The sequence below is a fragment of the Penicillium waksmanii genome (assembly GCF_028829765.1).
Source record: "Penicillium waksmanii strain IBT 27052 chromosome Unknown utg000005l:1.0-5232799.0:1.0-5237142.0, whole genome shotgun sequence".
Lineage (NCBI taxonomy): Eukaryota > Fungi > Ascomycota > Eurotiomycetes > Eurotiales > Aspergillaceae > Penicillium > Penicillium waksmanii.
Window position 1 is genome coordinate 4,036,993 of NW_026643252.1, and position 14,970 is coordinate 4,051,962.

Genomic DNA, 14,970 nt, shown 5'->3' on the forward strand with positions numbered 1-14,970 from the left:
CGATATGAAGCGCCGTAATTGAGTACAGGGTACAGTTTGATGATCCACAAGGTATGGAAAGCCATAAGATTAAGACCCCGACTCGGGGCATCATTCACAGTATGTCTTCAGATTAAGTCATATCATGTCACATCACATCACATCACATCAAATCAGGCGGTTCGCGACTGCCCAGAAGTAGGTTTTCCAGGCTCACTTCCCCAATCACTCATCCTCACAGCAACAACCTTATCCCTTTGAATCTGTCTCTGATGTCTGCTCCAAAGAATAAAAGCCCCAACAGCAGCAAGTACCACGCCCGCCAAAGACCCGATCACAATACCAGCGATCTGGCCACCCGAGAGACCTGAGCCCTTTGAGGAGGAAGATAAAGAAGTCGAGGTCGAGGTCGAGGTTGATGCCGTCGCAGTTGAGGAAGCGGTGCTCGCACTCGTCGATGTCGTTTCGGGCGCCGTGATGTTACGGCAGAACACAAATCCCTTGAATGCGCTCAGCTCGACGTAGGTAATGTCCGCGCAGGCGTAGAAGGTCTCATTTTTCTCCGTATCAAAGGTGGAAAGGTAGGAAATCTGGAGAGTGGCATTCGCTCCCGAAATGATGTCCTTGGGCGGGTTTGGCACGTCGTAACATTCATGTCCTGGGACGAGGTCGGGGAAGTCTTCGATGGTTGTGAAGTCTTTATTTTCGGTTGGATCTGGGATGGCAAGAACTGTCAGTACTTTTTTCTTTTCGTCTCTTTTTCTATTTGCTTGTTTTGGGTCTCACTGTTTTGGTAGGAAATTGCCAGGTTGATGTTGTAGGATTCGTCTTGTAGGACTAAAGACGCCTTGCCGTTGGCTGCAGGTGGGAGGTAAAGTTAGCAACTGGACGGAATTTTGGTATAGTTTTAAGCAGTCTGTCACTCACTCAAGGGGAATTCGGTTCGATTGGTGACGCCGGCTGAGGATCCGCAGGGAGGAGTGTTGTCTTGTGCGGCTCCCCAGACGCGATCCGGAGGCCAGAGGAAGGCGGCCGGTCCCATGTCTGTGGCCATGGGTGTCTCAGCGGCGTGCACGAAGAAGAGGAAAAGGCTGACGAGAGCCAGCAAAACTGTTTGTCGATGCATGATGCTTGTGGCTGAGTGCAAACTTGTTAATTGTACAACACGATGTCTGCTGGGAGAAGGGAAGAAAGGTAGAAAGGAAGGAGGGGAAGGGCAGATAGTTGGGAGGGAGTGGTGAGTCAAAGCAGATGAGGCGAGTTTGGAGGGAAGGGCAAACTGCGCCGCAAGAAATTCTGGGCCTACAAAATTAGCTACTGAACTACGAAGAAGAGAATCGCCTTTCTTACTATATACATCTTGGCATATTGAAGGGTACCCACTGCTTCAACACATGACTACTCGGCAAGATATCCCGAGAGATGGTCTACGAGGTGGAGATGACCACATATTCTTCTTCCAAAAGTTCCAACTAGTCCCCTTAACTCTGAAGCGAGTACTACCGTACCACTTCTTGAACGTCGCCAAGCCATGCAATGCCTCGCTTGCCCGAGCAACAGCAGATGGCCGAGCGAAGCGATGTGGCGGACAACATGTTACCGGAGGGGTACGGAGGTATTTTATTGGACACTTACTATATTAACTGAGTGAATTAAGGTGCTGGAAGCATTAGCGCCGCCTTAGCTCGCTTTTTCACTGCAGATGGTTCAGATGAAGAAGGCCGGATGGTCGTTCGCCGGGTGGGGAGATTAGATTGATAAGATTGATTGGCGCCCAGACCCAACTACCAACTACCCTGGCTAGTATCCCCTTGCAGTTTTCCATGTTCTTTCTGCCTTTCTCACGCCGCTTTATGCTCCCTGGGTAGAACTGAGCACATCTGATTGTGGTCAGGCGATGTTTTGCCAAGCCGACGTGATGGCTGGCATTCCCCTGGTCTCTCGAGTAGATTGGACCACCTCCCCACATCATGTTAATAAACAATTTTACTCTATCTAAATTCCGTTCATTCAAGCAATTTTGAATCATTCAATAATAATTTTTTGCACAAATGTATAGATATAATCGGTCTGACTAGCCTTTACACATCAAGACGATCCCGCCATTCACCAACCCGATTTACCCAGTCACGAACAAGGGCCCCGAAAACACCCCTCTCCGAGTCATCGATGGGAAGGCCATGCGTACCACGATCAAGAACAATATAAGTTGATCTTGGATAAAGCTCCAGCAGCCGAAGGCTATCCCGGTAGCCCACACTCTGGTCTTGCCGACCACACACAATGAGGGTAGGTGCAAAGAACTTAGCATTTTCATCGAGCACCGCAGAAGATAATTGGTATCGACATGGATCGTCTCGGATCGGACCCAACGCCTCGCTATCCGCTGCATTTCCCGCTGGAATGTAAACATTCTCTTGTTTCGCCTTTAAAGCTTGGATGTAGGTGGGCGTTTGGACGAGAACGTCTCCAAGAAGGGCTTTGTCTTCAGTGGAGATCGTCGACATGAGTTCCTTATTTTCAACCAATGTCTTGAAAGCATCGAGGTCGCGCATACTGTTCTTTGGCTCGATGAGTGGTACGCGCAATAGCAGTCCATCGACTTGGTTGATGTATTTTTGGGCTATCGCGCGTGCGATATAAGCACCGCACGATGAGCCGACGAGTAGAAAATTCGACCTTCCAAGTCGCGAATCGATGAATTGTGATAGGCGGGCGTATATATCATCCAAGTCTTTGACGTTATTTGCAGGCGTGGTTCCCATGCCCGGAAGGTCGACGTAAATTCGACGAAGGCCTGGTATTGTGTTGAAAATCGGCTCGAAGTCCGACTCTTCGGCTTTTCCTTGTAGCTCCCATCCGTGGATGATTAATATGGGCAGTCCTTCGCCGATTTCATTTGCAGATAGGATAGGCTCCATTTTCGTTCGGGTCAATTTGTTTTGAATAGACGAGGACTAAATAGGGTGAAGTTCATGGTGGGGGGGAAGTTTTATGATTATAATCACGCTATCTTGTGATGCTGACAAATTGAGGAAATACGAAGCACGCGCCATTGAGTTCCCCGTAGATAAGAGAAAACTTAGAGAAAAATCGTTCAATTTTCGTCCTTCAAGCAGATATATTCACTTGGAAATGTGCGATATCTCGTTATATCTTGTAATTAGAATTTAGAGTTGTTGGAAGAGAGGATCCAAAAAAAAAGTGACTTCGATCAAAAAAGCTACATAAAGGACCATCGAAAGGTTACATCAAGCTTGCAAGGCCTGGCTACTAATTTGATTAAGACCTGAAAGTAGACTAGGAGTTTAATGTGTGCCACTGGCTTTAGCACAGCATTGTGTTTACTAGTTAGTATGAGGTTTACGCTGTGGCTGCCTCTAAGGGCCGTCATAAAAGCGGCGACAGCTCAGACAGGGCAACCCCACCCGTCAAAGGAAGCGCTGGTCCCTGGTTCCACTTTTACTAGTGGCTTGCAGTAGTTTATCTCCGAGGTGTTATGGAGAATGACTGTTTCTTGGTCAAGTTAGAGTATCATTGACGGGCCTTTGTGGTGCCAAATGGCGTACCTCAATAGCTTTGTGGTCGAATTTGATATTTGTCCTAGAATGGATTTGATCTAGCCATTTGACGAGTCAGTCGTTACATGAGTTGGAAGGCATGCCTGAAGGTTGCAGTAGGCGAGAAGGTCAATATCACTAGTCCGCCAGTTAACAAGTGAAACAAACTGCATGTTTGTAAATTGTGCAAATTGTGCGGCCGGGAAGGAACAAACAATAACAACGATACGCTAGTACTGGAGGAAGTCGGAAGGGGAGACCTCGCCATGCAAAACCGCAGTATCCGATTCCGGTACACGGATGCCTATAAACAACTCTCACTTGCCCTTCCTTCTCCTTCTTCCTCTCCTCCTCACCCTCCGCCTCCACCTCCACACCCTGATCCGATTCCAACAATCTTATTTGCTTTTCATTCTTTCGTTTACATTCCCATCATCATGTTGTTCATCTCGCTGCCTCGAGTGGCTTTTTTTGCTCTCCTCCTGTCGTCCGTGCTGGCGCTCCAGCTGCCAGACCTGTTCTCGCGCCAGGAACCCGGTTCCCCCAACTACAACTGCCATGAGGATTGTGGTAAGCACTAATCAGAGACACGACTGTGAGATATGTGAATAACATTACCTGGAAACCATAGGCCTAATCACCGCATATTGGCACAAAGGCGGCGACTATTGTGACACCGCAGATTTCAAAACCCGCCTTTCGAACTGTCTGAAGTGTGCCTTGACTCAGGATGTTTGGAAGTATTACGGCGAAGATGTCAAAAATGCCGCCAACGAATGTCATGTCGATGCCACCCCCAGTCCCTCTTCCGCCCAGGGGCCGTCGCCAGCCACTGCATCTGTGACCGGCTCTGGAGAAAGCTCTTCCTCCACTGGTGAGGCTTCGACTGCGAAGATGGTATGTCCTATTACTCATACTTCTCACCTCTTTCATAACCTAATCTTCTTCATAGGAGACTTCTGCCATCACCACGTCCGCTACCGAACAAAGCTCTTCCTCGGTTTCTGGATCCATTTCGAAGACTTCCGAGTCGGAAACTGTATGACAAGCTTTGATCCCATCGGATATTTCTTCTAACTGACCTCAATGATAGGGCAAGACTGGTACAACTACAGCCACTGCTGGTGAAAGCTCCTCGGCCAAGACAACTGCTGAGCATACTTCGACCATCGCGACTGCCTCGGGCACTCCCAATCTTTCGACATCTGTGACTGCTTCAGTCACTTCGCATGTCTCGAGTTCCGCCAAGGTATGACCAGTTGTTCTTGCTACGTGTTTTGCAGTTGACTAATTCAATCATAGGGAACTTCTCCAACAACCTCTTCTAGTGCATCGCCTGTGTTCAATGCCGCAGCGCCCATCCAGCAAAACGCCGTTCTCGCGGCGCTTATGGGTGTTCTGGCATGGGCATTCGCCGCATGAGTCTCGACGTCGAGATACATGAGGGGTTGAGCCACGGCTATCAAAACCCAATAATATCCATGAGGACCAGGACGTGACCATGTCTGTGCATGCCAAGTCTACGCCAGACCGCACCCTTGAGGCTATGATCGGGAGTAGTCCGTTTGAGGCAGGGAAGCGTGGATTTAGTCGGCCCCGGACCTTGTATGATGAACAACCTTTTGACACTATGTCACAAGTCTAATACCAGAAATTAAACTTTTCTATTCTTTACTCGGAAAGCGCTATTTCCCAAGGTGAATCCCGCTTATTTCATAAATTGGACAAATCCTGGCGCATGTGAGTTTCATGCGGTCTCGATCCCTTAGTTTAAGCGTAGTTTGATATTCTAGTCCAAGTTAATTCAGTCTGGCTTTGCGAGAGATAAAAAGGCACTTACTCAATCAGATTTCCATCCGGGTCTCTCACATAAACGCTCCGGATCTTCCCAACCGCTCCAGTTCTTTCTACAACCTGCGATCCCTCGAGGACCTGTCATGTGTCAGCAACATACATACACCACCTCCCATATTACATATGACTTACTTCAATTCTAGCATCTTGGAAAGCCTGAAGAACCTTCTCGACATTCTCATCCGTCAAGAAACACAAATCGGCGCTCCCAGGCTTGACGTTCTGTGCCTTGGGCTCAAACTCCTTGCCCGACAGATGAAGGTTGATTTTCTGGCTGCCAAAGAGCAAAGCATGTCTATCTTAGCCGTTAGTATCATGACGAATATTATTAGAACAAGCTTATATTCATGGTCCTTGCCTTTCTACCGACGGGTCCTTGGGCGAAGTAAAGACCTCATGACGCATCCCTAGATTGGTCGTGTAGAAGCTGACTGCTTCCGGGATGGAGCGGACTGTTAGAACCAAATGGTCCAAGCTCTTGACTGCGAACCTTGCGGTCATTTTTCTCTCTTCTAGTTGATGTAAAAATATGTTTGAAATTGAGAGAGAGAAAGTCGAAGGTCCCGCGAGGTGTAACTTCTCGGCGATTTGTGATCGGCGCCGATCCGGGGATCCCGATATCGTCAACCATATAGCCTACCTACAAGGGTGGGGTGCGCATATTGTTATTTTGAGTATATACAATCAGGTCTTTTTACTCATTATATGCCAATTCTTCTTTCACAAGTCACCTGTTAAGTTCGATAGCAAATATTGTTTAAAGTGTAACGAACTACATGTTTGATGTCTTTTGATGCCTTAGAACCAAGGCATCACAGGCATCAAAGGCATCTAGTTGCCATATTCCGCTTCTTCATTCTCCCATGTTTATTATTATGGTCGAATGCTTCTACATGTTGACCTCTATCCCCGTCGTATTTAGACTCCTCACATAAAGTGTCAAATTGTGAAGAGTCAGCCTTGGCCCCCACTAAGTGATCTGCAATCTGCATCCTGCACCGCCACAGCTTAGCGTAAGGTAACCCCTCCTCTTGAATCCCACTCCTGTCAAGCTTATCGATACTCTATTCCTGCCACCAACCGGCATGGATCCGCTTTCAATATCTGCAAGTGTAGCCGGCCTCACGGCAAGCTGCCTACAGACAGCGAAAGCGCTGCGCGATCTCAAGGACAAATTCGACAACGCTAACCTCACCATCTCTGCAATATGTACCGAAACAACATTGATATCCGCGTCCATGTCTCATATCCAGAGTTGTATATTGAAAGATCCAGATGCCGTATCGGATAAGCTGCAGAGCCACCCTAGTCTTGAGTCAACTTTGGACCAGGCACTGACAGGCTGCTATGTGGTTTTCGATGTCCTTGAGAGCGAGATCTCGAAGCTGACAGAATCGGAGGTACTACAAACTTCAGTGGATTTAAAGTTTACTGCCAAACTTCGCTATCTGTGGAGTGAAAGTACGATGAAGGAGCTTTTGGGCCAGATGCGTGGTCTTCAGACAGCACTTGGCTTCATTATGCAGTTACTGGGAGTGTAAATACTGTCCTTTTCCTAAAAGAACTAACGAATCTATCTAACACATACGAAGTGGCACAATAACGGAACTCAAAAAGTTGATGGATCAGAATACGGCCATCCTCAACGAGGTAGCCCAGCATACTTCCCGCATCTCTGCGTCTGCCAATAAAGTTTCGCGAGCACCGAGGTCCATCTACGATATGTCCTTCAAGACCCTCAGCATTTCTGAGGATGAAGCTTCACTTTATAGCTCGAGACTGTTTACCTTTGATGATGAGGTAGTCAACTCAACTGCCTATCGTCAGGTTCTGGCAAAGGCTTATGCTCGGGAGAGACACACGGGTTCTGAAAACTCGAACGACGCGGCGGATGTCCAGGGAGAAGAAGAAGTATCTTTAAACACAGATGTGCAGGACACCTCTGGTATGTTGATGGCAAAATGCCGATTCGGGTAAGATGACTGTTCTAATGGCGAATCCATGTTCTCTAGAAACCTCCACACTGAGAAGTGGAGAAGAAAGCGAAGCAACGCGAACGACGTCCCACACAACAACATCAACCCCCTCTCTATTAATAACAAGCGATCCTGTAAAGGATTTCCTAAGCGGGAATATGCTTGATTCCCCAGATTGGCAGAATTATTGGTCACTAGGGCCAGATATTGATTCCGTCCCAAGGAAGGAAATCCAGCGCCAGAATCTGCTCCACGAATTAATAACCACCGAGGGGGGGGGTTTCTCCACCAGGTTCAAGTCGTTCATTATCTTTATTACCATCGCCTGATATTGGATCCATCAACGATGTTTTCCAGGGGTTCGAATCAAGAGTTTGCCGAAAAGACATTTAGCTTCCATCACCGGATTTACCAGTTGCACAAAACCTTCCTATATGACCCACTACTCAAGAGGCAAGAGACCGAAGGGCCTTGGATCACTAACTTCCCCGATATATTTCAAGGATGGCTGAGTGAAGCCACTCCGATTTATCTGGAATTCTGTGGTTTGTATCCCCGCCTGCACTCTGCAATCAAGGTCGAGGCTACGAAGAGTTCCTACTTCCAAAGATTTCTCAACCAGACACGGGATCACAAATTTGGCAGAAGGCTGGGCTGGGATACATACATGAAGAGCCCGATCGTCCGCATTCAAAGGTACCCAATGCTACTTGCCCATAGTCTTAGGTACAGTGAGCAGACCGATGAGCGGCACGGATATCAAGCGATAGAAAATGTGATTCTGGATCTCCAGAATCTCGCTCGAAAGTGTGGTAATGAGATTGAAAGGGCTGAGAAAGAAGTGCGAATTGAGAGACTGCGCGCGCAGATAAATTACACACTAAAAGATGGGGTTATCTCGCCGCATGCAAACATCCTCTTCGACGAGGATCTGTCATACCAGAAACGTGGCTTTGGAAGACTCACTCAATTAAGAGTGGTTATTCTGGGCGGCCCCGGCGTCCATTCAATGATACTCATCTTGAGCAAGATCTCCAACCTGACTCAAATAAATGATGATACCGACTCGTATGAGTTGGTCGAACAGGTTAGTCAGAGCTTGAAATGGTTCACTTATCCTAGTACCTACCAATTCAAACACAATACTAACGAGTCATGACGATGTCCATAGTTTGACCCTCGAAACCCTATCACACTCTATCTCACGTCCAGGGAGATTGTCAAAGAGCAGTTTAACCTAGTTTTCTCCCAAGATGGCCACCAGCCTGACTTGAAACTGGGTTGCACTAGCCTCACAAGTGTAACAGAACTTTTCAAGGCCGTGGGGGCCATTGGTGGAGAAGTCAGAGATATGAATCGTGGGGTTACTCTCCGCGAGATTCTGAGTAAGAGCGCCATCTCCCGGGCCTTGACGACCCCAAAGAGTGATAATGCGACAATTTGGCGTAAGAAAAAAGATTCCTTCAGAAGTTTTGACGAATGAATGCATCCGGGACACCACAGTTCTAGGCTACTCGCACCTCATCCCGGTTCGAAGAACCATTGTTCAATCAATAAAAGCACTAGTATCAGCTCACTCGATCTGTTATTCTCGACTTTGCTCTTAGGAAATACAAAGTAGCGTGGGCGAGGACTAAAAATAAACAAGCCCAATCTGCAGCCTTTTTGACCCCATTTGACCCCGCATTCGAGACTGTCAGCATTGAGTGATTCTAAGTACACTTTCTTTCCTTTCCACTGGTAATTAGCTCTCATTCAAGTTGCCTGTCGCCAGTGGCTAGCCGGAAATCGCCATTTCAAGAAAAATGGGTTCATCCTCTAAAAAGCCTCTTGACATTGAATATGCGGAACAGATGCAATGCCATCCGTACGGCACTGCCCTGTATCGCCCTCAACCCCGCGATACATTTCATCCGGGAATGGTGGGATATTTCAACGACGATGGGGACTGGAATCCTATAATCGATCTTTCGCAACGCTCACAGCCACCATTCACGCAATCTGCGTTTACAGCCTCACTCGCACTACCCGATGATCTTCCCGCCATGGCGACACCAGAGGAACATACCTGGGGCCCGAAGTTGGGCAATACCACACGCGTTCGCCAAATCGATCTGACAGCAGGTATATCGCAGAGTGCGCTCTTGGCCGCTGCGGGTGTGCCTTTGAGCTTGGGGTCATGCTATCGGTTCGAAAATAAAGAGTCCACTGGTGCGGTGCTCATCACCGGTGCCCCGATTAAGCATGAGAGGTTTTACCACGCGACACCCTTCAAGCGATGGGTCGCGTCAAATGCTAAACAGCTTTTGACTGAGAGAGCTGAACTAAAAGATCATGCGCTGTGGGTGATCACGAGTATCTGGACCGCGGAGGAGGCGGCTGTGAACTGCTGGCGGGAACGCCATCGAGCTGTTGACGTCGGGTTCAACGTCGGGTTTGTGGAAATCGGTGAGCTTGCTCCTAAGGGGGGCTGGGTTGATAGCGGGTCTGCAGAGGGGTGGATACGAGTGAAGGGGGATGAAGTATGTTTTTTGCCCATGTCTCAAACCCCTCTTCGTGCTTATTTTTAGGAGTGATTTTCTTTGAGGGGAGAATATAATGCTGACGTTCAGTTAGGGTACAGGGGGTCGAAGAGTAGTATTCTTCGGAGGACTCAAGTTCAAATACAGACCTATTATCGGGGTAAGAGTGGATATCGCTTGAGAATCCCGAATGAGAGACTGTCTACTAACGCGCTCACTTTACATAGGGACTCGGGTCGCAGAATAAACGCACTACATTCAGGGGTGACGCGACAGAGAAGGAAACCGTGGAAGCCTCCCTGAAAACAGATGATGGTATGGAATATGATCTGTCTTGCGAAGCTGTTCTTGAAGCTGCGTCCTATCGGCCTCCTCAAAATGGGGATGGGCAGGAAGAGGAGCATGACGAGCTCGAAGTTGATGACGATGATGATGATTGGTGAAGATAAGACATACCACAATACTTGCGTACATATAAATAGATTCAAATAACAAAGGCTAGATCATCATCCAAAGCAGAATTCTAGAAGGGATTACGGACCCAGATGTATGTATGTGGCCCAAAGCAATGAACTTGCACCCGAACCTCTCATTTCGACAACAGCCTGTCGAAGCACTTTAGCTGATTGCGTGGGGTCGCAATTTGATCCCAGCGCACTGAGCTGTTGATAAAACCGTGCAGCCATGTTGAAGCTAAATGTGTCGTCCACGGGCCAAAGAGTAGCAATGACGTGGGGAACTCCGGCCATTTGAAACCCACCAGCTATATGCAGTCCTTCGTCGCGGAATTTAGACTTATTTGATGCACTCTCACATGCTGAGAGATACACAAGTTGCAGTCTCACGTCGCTTTGGTTTTTCTGGATTTGTTGAAGAAGACATTCAACATCAAGTGGCTTCGTCTGCCAGTCTGTCAGACGGAGCGCGCTTCGGGCAGGATCATCTCCGTCGCAGACACCATGACAGGCGAAGTGGGCAAAGTCTGCTCGGCTAAGATGTCGTAGGACCTCGACACGACTTGGACTGTGTAGGAGTTTACTTTTTCCACCGCTGCGATTGAAAATCTCTTCGATTTTGGTTACTTCCCTCGCAGCGCCTGGGAGGTTTCCCTCTTCTCCCATCCCTGGCGTTGATTCCATTGAAATCAAGAGTGCACGCTTCTCAGATCTGGACGGGACATCTGGTCGAGTACTGCGTCGACTGCGGGTGTATTCGAGGGCGCGAAGTCCATTGATGTAAGACGGTACAGTCCGATCGAGAACGTTACAAGCGGCCCCCTTGCGAGGGTTTCCTGCAGCATGGAGTGGAAACGTTCCGATGCGACCAGTGGTGATCCACCATGATCGTGGAAGATCCTCTGCATCGGTTAAGATGCCACAGAACCCAAGGCGATCAAAGATTGGTTCTGCAACGGCATCCCAGATCCATTCGAGAAGTTGGTTCATTTTCTGGGTGGCAACGGAGAGATCGATACTCATGATGCTGAGGGCTTCCAAGTACAGATTATCATTTTCTTCCAATTCTTGTCCAGTGAGCAATGGAAGGGAAACCGACTCCACTCCTTCCTTGGTCAGAATAATGGCATCGCTACGGAAGAGTCCGTAGTTCACGATGATGACAGGACCTTCCTCGGCATATTCGGCGAGGGCAGACACCTCTTCCGGCAAACATGTAAACCTTTCGAGCTCCGGGTGCGATTCTAGCTTCTCCCAAAGTTGCTGGTATTCCACACCTTGTCGATAGATTTCATGTTGCTGTACTAGCATTCCACCTATTTCACTCACTGATGGCGTCTTCTGCGAACCCTTGGCCCCAGCAAGAGGCTTTAGCACTTGTGTCAATCTATCTCTCAGTTCGGGAAAGTTCTCAATTTCCTTTTCTCGGAGAGTCATCTTGTTAGATAGCACGCTGTCCCACATGACACTGCGCACTTTGTCGAAGAGCTCGAGGGCGATGTATGGTGAGTCCCCTGCGGCTAGTGAGCAGGCGATGGCAAAGGATGGCAGACCGACGAAATTCCCGAGGTTATTGAGGATATCCTTGCGATCAAAGCTGAGGAGCATGCTCTTGGGTAAGATTTCGGCGGTCGTGCGGATCACATCGCGAGCAATCCCTGGCTGTTTTGCAACAACATGCTGCGCAATCGCGGCGAAAATATAGAAGCGGGCAATGGCGGAACTTTGGAGAGTTTTCAAATGAGGGATCAGTGTTTTGCTTGCGGTCAAATAAAGCTGTCCAGAGGTGGATTCTGCACTGTAGCCTGAATCCATCCAAGAATCGAGGATAAACTCCAGGGTATTGTAGATGATTCCATCCGTGTGAGAATAATTAGTTATGTTTTGCATGTTCCCTATATAGCTGAGGCTTTTTGTGAGTTGAAGTAAAACAGCAAGCTGGTCCCGGCGTTGTTTTGTTTGCCTGGCCTTCAGTAGCAAAACCCGGGAGAGGTTCACTGAAGCCGCTATCTGAAAGTCAGGGAGGGTGCAACCCGTTGCATCAGCCTTGCGGAAATGCTCTTCTGCATAGTCCAAGTACGAAGGTTCTTTGAGCTCGATGTATGAGAGTAGAAATGCCCGCCCGAGATTGTTATGCATGTTACATCGGTTATTTGGGTGCACATCAAGGCCCCATGCGAGTACTTCAAGCAAGACGGTCTGAGACTTTTTCACGTCGTCAATCTGTCCCGTGAGTTTGTATCGTTCCTGATAGGCGAGGGCGAGGTTATTGGCCCGAATCAAACCATGTATGGTTTTCTTTGCGGCGCCCTGAAAGCATTTCTCGTAGCAAGTGATAGCCCGGTCAATGTCTTGTTGCTGTTGAGTGACCTCGAATTGTGCAGTAAGTGAGATGGCTAATCCATGAGAGATCATTAAGCTGTCTTTCTTGGAATCTTTTCTTCCACTTTGTTGGAGCTCGTGGAGGGCAAAGTCATACCCCTTGATTGATTCAGAAAGATCGTCAAGTAGCAACGTTCTCTTGAACTTGAGATAATACGCATTTGCGAGATCATTGCGAACCAGATGCTTGTTCTTGTCGCTGACCTTTTCCAATGACTCTCGGTACTGCGTTATTGCCTGATCAAGGTATTCGGGATTATTGCTCCACTTGTATCGTGCGTTGGAAATCAGTCCCTGAAGACGAATACAATCCCCCTTAATGAATTGAGGGGTAGTTTCAAGAGAAAAGGCTCTGGTAGCCTCGACTTGAGCTTTATCGAGGTCATCTTGTTTCTCAAAGGCCTCGAATCTTAACAATAGGCACTGAGAAAGCTTCAAAAGATACTGTGCTTGATCCTCTACTCGACTATGCGACCGATCAACCAACGTGCGAAATCGCTGAATGGCAACTTCGATGTCTTCGGGTTTACCTCTTCTCTTAAATTGTTGCATAAAAGTCAAGGCCTGGGCATCGCTGAGGCTGTCGCTTGGATCTTCACTCTCATTGTAGGCCTTTTCCAAGATCTTCGCTGACTCTGTGAGCATCTCATCGGAGTCTGCATAATCTGCGAAAATGCGAAGATGATCCGCAAGGCTCTCTATCACTAACATCGAGTCTGGCTCGACCTGTAGAGCTTCCTTCAGCATACTGACCGCAGCTTCGCCTTTTTCCAAATCCCCACTCTCTTTGAACTGAAGCGCATTCACTCGGCCAAGGTCTCGACATGAGCGGAAGCGGTCATTTGCATCGTGCTGAGGGGCCCCCCCTTGCGAGACCGAATATCTTGCTCGCTTTTTCCAAATCCTCGGGCAATTTTGTGAGTTGGTGGCGTTCACACATGGCAGATCCCAGATTCCACCAGATACAGCTGATGGAGACACGATACTCGGCGTTCTTAAATGCATTGCTTTCGCTGCGAACGGCTTCTCCCAGCTTGGTAATGTACTTGCGTAGCATTTCCGCTTTTTCGCAACCTTCCAACTCGTCCCGCTCACGGATCAATTTCGCCCAACGAAATAGAAAGACTGGCTTCCCAGCAGGTCTCAATTCAGAAGCTTGTTGGAAGCTTGCTTCTGCCTCCGCGTAGTCGGCATCAGTATGCTGCCGGGCATATCTGGTCGTTAGTTGTTGACCCAAGTCGTTGAGATGCAGCGATCGGTTCCATCCCTGGGGATCACCCAAAGTGACAGCTTTGCGACAGTATTCTATGGACTCGTCGAGGACCCGATCGTCCGTTTCGTCAGCCTGGGATTGAACGAGCAGCGATCGGCCGAAAACGCTAAGAAGTGCTCCGCGAACGGAGTTCTCGGGGTCGAGCAAGGTATGATATGCGACCAGGGAGCCGATAGCGATACCGGTTTTCAGGTCTGAAGCTGCTTTGGTTTTGAAATATGATAGACGGTGCGCTTCAGATTCCTGGGCGAGCAACATCGGGATCACGGTATGTTCGTTCTCGAAATATATTTGCAGAAGCCTTTGTACTTCCTCGTCTCTGAGTTGTGTCAAGAAGCCAGGGCTGCGGCAGTATTGTCCCTCACGAATAACACTGTCATTGTGGGGGACAGCATCAATCAAATCTTGAAGTTGCTGTCGTATCTCCATGGTTGGTGGTGCGGCGGGTACAGACATGATGGCAAGTTACGAGTAACTGGTAGTATAATGTGGAGGATCTTCAGCTCGGGGGAGCCTGAGTGCCAGTGAATGAATAGTAATTCAAGTTGTCTCAGTTGGCAGCGGACTCGGAGTAAGACATCACATGGGCAGTATATAGTATTGACAATCAGAAAATATTTAACTCGCTCAAAATAAACATGGAACCTCGTATATGCCTGACTATTTTGTAGCTGGGCGTTCCGAGGACATCGGACAACAAAACTGGAAATATGAGACGAGTGGCTGACCTATCCCACGGCCTAGTTAAAATGCAGAGAGTCGCATGTCAGCGCGTGAGAAAAAAAAAGCCGATTCAGATCTTACGAATTATACCCACTATGCGAATGGATTTTTAGCATTTGAAGGAGAAAAGAAAATTATATCTCTGGATGACCTGAAGGAATCCGGCATAGACATAGAGTGCCCAGGTTCGCCTTCCATGTTGGAGACTACAGAGATGCAGTTACATAATCTATACTGCCTGTTTTG

General features: G+C 48.2%; 7 protein-coding genes across 7 annotated transcripts; 2 read left to right on the forward strand and 5 right to left on the reverse strand.

Annotated features, from left to right (window-relative positions):
- Positions 1-152: 152 nt before the first annotated feature.
- N7481_006415 (uncharacterized protein) lies at positions 153-1,105 on the reverse strand (the record flags this gene model as incomplete). The annotated part of the gene is made up of 3 exons (XM_057265634.1): positions 153-694; positions 766-837; positions 907-1,105. 3 exons carry the CDS (start codon positions 1,103-1,105, stop codon positions 153-155), a joined length of 813 nt encoding a protein of 270 aa, XP_057123354.1.
- A 955-nt stretch (positions 1,106-2,060) lies between these two features.
- Positions 2,061-2,900, reverse strand: N7481_006416 (alpha/beta fold hydrolase; the record flags this gene model as incomplete). The annotated part of the gene is made up of 1 exon (XM_057265635.1): positions 2,061-2,900. One exon carries the CDS (start codon positions 2,898-2,900, stop codon positions 2,061-2,063), a length of 840 nt encoding a protein of 279 aa, XP_057123355.1.
- A 1,076-nt stretch (positions 2,901-3,976) lies between these two features.
- Positions 3,977-4,961, forward strand: N7481_006417 (uncharacterized protein; the record flags this gene model as incomplete). Its single annotated transcript, XM_057265636.1, has 5 exons — positions 3,977-4,109; positions 4,171-4,436; positions 4,492-4,578; positions 4,633-4,788; positions 4,842-4,961. 5 exons carry the CDS (start codon positions 3,977-3,979, stop codon positions 4,959-4,961), a joined length of 762 nt encoding a protein of 253 aa, XP_057123356.1.
- Positions 4,962-5,309: 348 nt separating this feature from the next.
- On the reverse strand, positions 5,310-5,894 carry N7481_006418 (VOC family protein; the record flags this gene model as incomplete). The annotated part of the gene is made up of 4 exons (XM_057265637.1): positions 5,310-5,328; positions 5,380-5,471; positions 5,526-5,688; positions 5,764-5,894. 4 exons carry the CDS (start codon positions 5,892-5,894, stop codon positions 5,310-5,312), a joined length of 405 nt encoding a protein of 134 aa, XP_057123357.1.
- A 584-nt stretch (positions 5,895-6,478) lies between these two features.
- N7481_006419 (uncharacterized protein) lies at positions 6,479-10,334 on the forward strand (the record flags this gene model as incomplete). Its single annotated transcript, XM_057265638.1, has 8 exons — positions 6,479-6,930; positions 6,986-7,366; positions 7,727-8,456; positions 8,541-8,814; positions 8,873-8,898; positions 9,151-9,891; positions 9,986-10,051; positions 10,119-10,334. The coding sequence occupies 8 exons, from the start codon at positions 6,479-6,481 to the stop codon at positions 10,332-10,334; spliced, it is 2,886 nt and encodes a 961-aa protein (XP_057123358.1).
- A 90-nt stretch (positions 10,335-10,424) lies between these two features.
- On the reverse strand, positions 10,425-13,475 carry N7481_006420 (CHAT domain-containing protein; the record flags this gene model as incomplete). The annotated part of the gene is made up of 1 exon (XM_057265639.1): positions 10,425-13,475. The coding sequence occupies one exon, from the start codon at positions 13,473-13,475 to the stop codon at positions 10,425-10,427; it is 3,051 nt and encodes a 1,016-aa protein (XP_057123359.1).
- Positions 13,476-13,566: 91 nt separating this feature from the next.
- On the reverse strand, positions 13,567-14,457 carry N7481_006421 (uncharacterized protein; the record flags this gene model as incomplete). The annotated part of the gene is made up of 1 exon (XM_057265640.1): positions 13,567-14,457. The coding sequence occupies one exon, from the start codon at positions 14,455-14,457 to the stop codon at positions 13,567-13,569; it is 891 nt and encodes a 296-aa protein (XP_057123360.1).
- Positions 14,458-14,970: the final 513 nt, after the last annotated feature.